Below are 7,204 nucleotides of genomic sequence, written 5' to 3' on the forward strand. Positions count from 1 at the left end.
ATTACGCTATTTAGGAAGGCTAAACACGCCTTACTCTTTGCCCAAGGACGACATGTAGCTACTATGTCTTGATATCGGACACGACATCAATGGTCAAGATGTGAATCGATCATCTGAACTTTCAGCCCGAAGACCTGCGTGTTAACGACTAGTTCCGCGTTGGTTTTAGTAATAGGCGTTCCACGAATAGATGACGGGGCAAGCACAAGAGCAACGTGTGACTATATTGTGCTTGTTCACACATTTAACAGTTATGCAGATAATATCAGATAATAAGGTCTTGATAATATAGTGTTTTGTTAATTTCAGATAATTTTAAACAGAGAATTTCTGCGCAAGGCGAATCAGTAATCCGACGCAAGGCAAAGGCAAACTTTGGTATCTGGTTCATTTCACCACGTTTACGTCATTATAGATAACTTCATACAGATTGATCTCCCATATAGATTCAGAATACGGAAAACCAGATATAAACGTACTGGCTGGTGTTACTTTATACAACGTAACCACGCTGTTTACGATATGCATCTTCCATCCAAGAAGAATCGATCGGAAAGAAACATACATATGTATAGAATTAAGCTGCGTCATTACAACAAACGTTATTTTATCGGCGAATACTGTCTACGCAAGGAATAAAATAACGGAATCGATTGTCATGACATGCGGCGGCAGCTTAAGCGTAATAGCAGCCGAAAATCAGCACTATTATATGCGTTTGATGGCTATGTGAAAGTAAGACTCGATTTGCGACCAACGACAGCAATTGTTGTCCGCGCGTATGCATGAAATGATCTAACAGCAGAGGGATCACACGTCGCGGTAAAAGCAACACACGAAATTTCAGGCGCTTCAATGCAAAAAGGCAAATCGTGTTCCTGGAAAAAAAAACTCGAGTCAAATGACAAGTTTAGTCGCAACATTACTAGAAAAGCCAATAAAACGCGACGGCAGACACACGCACTCACTTCCCATACCCGGGCACTCATACCTCACGAGTCACACAGTTGGTTACCCACGCGCTTAGTATCTGCAACGCTGGACCCGGTTCCACAGACGTGGATTAACTTTAACTCTGAGTTAAACTCACTATAACTCTGAGTTAGTAAACTCCGAGTTAAATTTGGGTTTCATAAACATGGATAAAATCCTGAGTTAAGTAACTCTGAGTTAGGCATGTTTAACTCAGAGTTAAACTTAATCCACGACTGTAGAACGGAATTTAACTCTGAGTTAACTTTTAACTCAGAGTTAAGGAATTTAACTCAGAGTTAAGAGTTAATCCACGTCTGTGGAACCATCTCTACTGCATGGTGCTGTCACCTGCTAGCAGGTAGTGTCCAAACCTGCGCAGGCAGTTCACTTTGCGTAGTCGGCAATTTCGGAATAAAGCAGCTCCACCAGGTGTTTCTGCCGCTATTACTACTGCGTCTACTAGGAACACTACTGCCACAACTACAGCGACCCGATTAAATAATTGCAGGCCTTCAATTGAACACATGTTCTTTCTCTTACCTTATGATACAAAATACCATAATAAAAACAATGCAGAGATACTGCCTCACACTTCAAAATACGTAGTAATTTTAATGAGGGTTTACACGAACAGCCTACACGATCGCGATTGCATAAATTCAAGTGTTCTCCCACCAACACATCCAGGGACGTAGTGGCCTCCCAAAATGTGCTACTGCAGAAAAATGTAGGATCACCCAGTGATATTATCAAGAGTGGCGGTTATGGTGTGTGCCGCAAGCACGCATGGCTAACGCCGCGATCGCGAAGCCGATGCGGGGGGGTATGGGGGTACTCTCCCAGAAATTTTTTGAAATTTAGAGCCTGGAAATGACATTTCCTGCATTTTCAGGCTATGTTGAAAGCAAACCAATTCTGATAATTTTAAAAGGTCAATTTGTAAATTTCAAAGAAGAATGTAGCTAAAGCTGATGTTTGACTAAAGTATCTAAAATATATATTATGAGTATGATAATTAATAAAACATTGTTTACAAAATTGTATATACTATCAGTACATAATTATGAAAAATAATATAGTTTTTAATATTTCCGTTCCAGTGCATCGTACTTCAGAATACGTTGAAGCCGGGCCGTGAAGGCATGCATGCAACGTGTGTGTTGTGTGTGTGCGTGTGTGTGCGTGCGTGTGTTGTCTCTCTCTCTCTCTGTGTGTGCGTGTGTGCGTGCGTGCGTGCGTGCGTGCGTGCGTGCGTGCGTGCGTGCGTGTGTGTGCAACGTACTGCCCATATCACCTAATTTTGGAGAACTATCCGAAACATAGCATTTTATCGTGAAACATTTGACCGTTGCCCTTTATACTTGATGCACCTATGTATATTTGCAGCGCCTCGTATATGGTCATATGAACACTTTCGGTAAAACCATTGAAATTCTTGCCGCCATGGTTGAAAGATGTAGACATACACACAAGAAAAAAAAGCAAGACAATACTTCCTACAAGTTACGTGCTCTTGTATTAGCGAATCATTCACTAACCTCGAGTAAAAATTTAAGTACATATACAGATTACAAAGCTACCTACATGTGCAAAATAATACTGCAACTAGAATACTGCAAATGGCGCAGAAAGTGCGTTACCGGTGGCAGCTGTTGTGTTCACGGTGTGCAAGCTAACCAGTTTGCATACAAACCATGCCACTGTCCTGCTCACCACTAAATTACGAGCCTACACTAATAATGACAAGTGATGGCTTCGACGTACTCTAAAGCTCGAACATTCTATGGGCATAGCCGAAAGGGCCCGCGGGTTTATTTCCTTAACATCGACTGAAAACAACGCGGAATGACATCAGTCAGGATTAACATCAGCCGGTACAAAACAACGGCAGCATTATAACTTACATCCGCTTAAGATGCATGCCACCGGAAGAATATATATTAACGTATAAAATGGAGACGCTACGTAATAAAGCTATGATCGCTACACAACGCTCGATAGCAACCAAGGGGAGAGACGTGGACACTATGACATCTGACACCGGGACTGGATGAACTAATTTACTCAAATTTGGCAATACCATTCCTGCCGTGCGTTGTCTTCCATGATGACTCTGTTTTATTGGCATACGGAGCCATATTTCTTTGTTCGACAAAGAAACATGATATGGCTACGTCAATATTAAATCGAAACTGCGATGAAGTGATTATCAAGCAATACTGACTCGGGAAGTCTTTCATTGCCGAGGCTTGGAAGGTACGAGCGCAAAGCAATGCAGCGAATACATAGGGATATACACCCGAAGCCACATCATAATCTGTTTGGAACACAAATAAAATGAAAAGTGTTGGATTGCTATATTGCACTCTACTCTTTGGTGTATGCGATTCGAAAGAAATCACTGTTCAGAATTTAAAAAAATACACACAGCGTAAAACGAGTAAACTGGCCGTAGCTGTTTCGAGACATATACACTGTTTACAACTGTGACCGTGTCTACATTTTCCTTTGCATCTTGTGCCAACGTTTTGCTTCAACGGCATCTGACGCAAAAGGACGCTTACCAACTCTCTCTAGTAAGCTCGAATATATGCTAATGTGCAACACCGAACAGGCTAAAAGAAAACTTAGTGAGACGTGTGGAAAAAACTACAGTTGGACCGCCGCTTGTCCTATGCAGAAGTCTTGATTGTTCTTCACTGATGTCGCAGTGCGACACCACTTCCCACTAGAAGACTCTTGTCTTCTGCACTTCACGCTTCCACCTCATCCAGCGCTGCCGTGCACCAGTCCCGCAGACCTGCCAAAGAACAGAGAAGCACTATAGAACAAAGCCGAGAAGCAAAGCGCGGCAGCGGAGTGTAGAAATAATCACATCAGACACCGTTCTGATTATTCTTTCAGAAGAAGATATGTAATGAAACCTTTGCACGGGAGGGAGATCGAAACACCTCTTACTTTTGCACGAAACACGAGACAAGAGAATCGAAACCGCGCGTCAAATTTGGTAGAAGCCAGCAAAACGCAGTTAATTGTCAGGCTAAATCTTAGCATTGTCGTTTAATCTACTTCTAGGAAAGGTGACGTGAAGTAAAGCTTGCTGCTTATTACGCACTATACATGGCAGCATACGGGAACAAAGAATACAAGGTACGAGTGGGGTCGCCAGTCCGTATTCTATCACAATGAAGCAACAGTATCACGCAGATAGGTTCACTGCTGCCATACTCGACCCCACGCTCAGCGCATCGCTTCACTGTCATTTTCTCCAAGTACCAAGATTGCGTAGCAAGTGGCTGGTAGAGTATTCACAATTCGCGACTCTCTATCGTGGATGACACGGCGGTAAAAACAAATAAATCACTATTAGGAGCGGAACGAGTGTCGCCACGTGCCACCAGAGGACCACCGACAGGCGCCACAGACAGCAAGTCATGCGGAAGGACCGATAGCCTAAGATCCTGCCACAGCACAAACCTGAATAGTGTGTGTGTGTACGCGTGTGCATGTGCGTGTGCGTGCGTGCGTGCGTGCGTGTGTGTGGTGTGTGTCTGTCTGCGTGTGTGCGCGCGCGCGCGTGCGTGTGTGTGTGTGTGTTGGGGGGGGGGGTGTCTGTCTGTGTGCGCGCGCGCGTGCGTGCGTGTGTTGATTGTTTGTGTTGTGTTGTTTGTTGTGTGTGATGTTTTATACGTTTGTGTGATGTGTTGTTATGTGTGTGGGTGATGTGTTTGCGCGCTAGCGCAGTGTATGTATGTGTGTGCATGCGTGTAAGCGCGTGTAAGCGCGCGTGTGTGTGGTGGGGGGCACTGATCGTTACATTAGATTACGTTACGTTACGGTACGGTTCGGCATGACATGATATCGTATCATATGTGTGTTTGTGTGGTGTGCGGGTGAGTGTGTGCGTGCGTGTGTGTGCGTGCGTGCGCGCGCGTGTGTGTAGCAGAACTGGTGAGGGTGGGACAGGGTACGGCTAGTAGCGTAGGGATAGGTATGGTAGGATAAAACATAGTCGCTGTCAGTAATAATGTTAAAAACAACAGTAAATGTGTAACAGTAAAGTATTATCATCGACGAATTACTAACGAATTACTAAGAGCTATCGTTCTATTTAGTCCAGGTTCCAACACCTGACACAACTCTTCAGATGTCTCGGCTTATGTGCCAGCCTAGCTATAATCTGCAAGCGGTCATCAGCTAATACGAGATAATGGGCCAGTCTTATATCTTAAACACACACTACTCAGCACACCTAGCAAAGATGAGCTCAGATAATGAAGGTAGATGAAATAAACCACCACCGTGCAGTACATTAGGCGGCCTACATGGAAACACAAGTAGTCATTTGCACTGCTGGCTGTACGAAACGTTAATTAGCAGAAACGAGCAGCATTAGGCGAGTCGTACACCCCACAATACATTCAGGATGAGAATTAATATATCATCCCTGTAAGCTGCTGCTGTGCTGCTCCTATACTTTCACGGTAAACGTGCGCGAAACTCCTCCGCATTCTGTACACATTTAATTGGAGGTGATGACACCGCTGACCTGGTAACAACATGAGTATGAGATGCAAATAGGAAATTTTTCCTGTTGGATCACTACTAAAATAAATAGATAATAAATAGGTAGGCGGCTCCATTACGACTCCAGCATATTCACTGACTAACAAGCTAGAGATAATAGCATTAGGTTACTGCGCAAAATGACACTCTCAGGTCATGCGAGGACATGACTATAACATGAGCTTCTTCGTTTACATTATTATCAATTTGTGAGAGAAATAACAAGCATACGGTATTAAAGCGTCTGACAGATATTGAACTTGCAAGGAGAGTCCACACGTATATATATATATAGTATATAATAATAATAATAATATATATATATATAGTGTGTGTGTGTGTGTGTGTGTGTGTGTGTGTGTGTGTGTGTGTGTGTGTGTGTGTGTGTGTGTGTATATACGGTTTCTCAAATAATTAATAACCTAGTCTTTTTCCAATTATTTTGAATAGAGCGTGAATGTGCATAGCTATATGATCAGATACTCTGTCAACTCTATGTATATACATACATACATACATACATACATACATACATACATACATACATACAAATTTTGCCAGTTTTATGTTATAGATGTTGTATGAATATATGCATTGTATTTGTCATCCGCGAACAGTCTTCCAGCAAAAATATATGCAGATGGGAGATCATTTATGTAGACCAAGAAGAAAAGTGGACCTAGTGGCTATCCTTGTGGAGCACCGCATGTCACTGCACGAATAGATGAGCGAATGTCCCCCATTGCAGTATATTGTGTCCTGTTAGTAAAATAGCCTTTAAACATTTTCTAGAGCTGATCCCTCCGTAGTCCGTAGTGTTCAAGTTTATATAAAAGTACAGTGGTCTACGTGTCGCATTTGATACTGGGCTGCATGACATCACCGTGCTCACCAGGAACCGTGGAACCAGGAACCTGTCACCGTGGAACTCACCAGGACACGTGACCACGGAAAAGCCACGCCCAGGGTACAAATATGGGACGCATTAGCAGACAGCTAAGGGAGAGGAAATTGGGTAGAGGAGGAATGGCATAGAGAAAAGAGAATGTACGGGGGAGAGATATCATGAGGCACTCACTTACTGCTGAGCCCATGTATGTGGTAATATATTGTTGGCATCCGTCTGTCTCGGGAGACGATGGAGTTTTTTGCCGTGGTTTCGTCCTTAGGCTTTGCAGCGCGTTCTGTGAATATGCAGTCCTATTCTGGAACAGCAGGCCTTGTTGCAGATGCTGCATGTATACACCTGATCCAGCTGCGATGGAGATGCTGTTCCTCGTTTTTGAGTGTCTTTTCTCTGTCCACTGCTCATCCCTCTTCTTGTCACGTCTTTTCACACCTGACCCTACGATTTGCCTCCAGGTGCTGCGGTCTGCTGCCATGGCTTCCCATGTTTCTAGGTTGATGTCACTGCCCTTCATGTCTCGTTTGCAGACATCTTTAAAACGTAGAGCAGGTCTTCCAGTGGGTCTGGTGCCAGTCGCTATCTCACCATACAAGACATGTTTGGGGATCCGATCATCCTCTATACCAGGGGTGGGCAAACTGCGGCCCGCGGGCCGCATGCGGCCCTCTACGGGGTTCTGTGCGGCCCGCGAAAGCCTGCAGCAAATAAAAAATAAATAAAAAATAAAATAAAAATATAACAAATTTTTTTTTTTTT

At 43.6% G+C, this 7,204-nt stretch overlaps 1 protein-coding gene across 3 annotated transcripts in view; it reads right to left on the minus strand.

Moving 5' to 3' along the window:
• Positions 1–2,468: 2,468 nt before the first annotated feature.
• Positions 2,469–7,204, minus strand: part of LOC106820815 (serine-aspartate repeat-containing protein I-like) — a 48,073-nt gene continuing 43,337 nt past the window's right edge. For all 3 annotated transcript variants that reach the window (XM_014825384.1, XM_014825385.1, XM_014825386.1), the window contains one exon: positions 2,469–3,775. In XM_014825384.1, coding sequence (XP_014680870.1) covers positions 3,729–3,775 — 47 coding nt within the window. In that variant the 3' untranslated portion in view covers positions 2,469–3,728. The remainder of the gene's footprint in view (positions 3,776–7,204) is intronic.

This window comes from Priapulus caudatus, unplaced genomic scaffold, assembly GCF_000485595.1.
Source record: "Priapulus caudatus unplaced genomic scaffold, Priapulus_caudatus-5.0.1 Scaffold48, whole genome shotgun sequence".
NCBI lineage: Eukaryota > Metazoa > Priapulida > Priapulimorpha > Priapulimorphida > Priapulidae > Priapulus > Priapulus caudatus.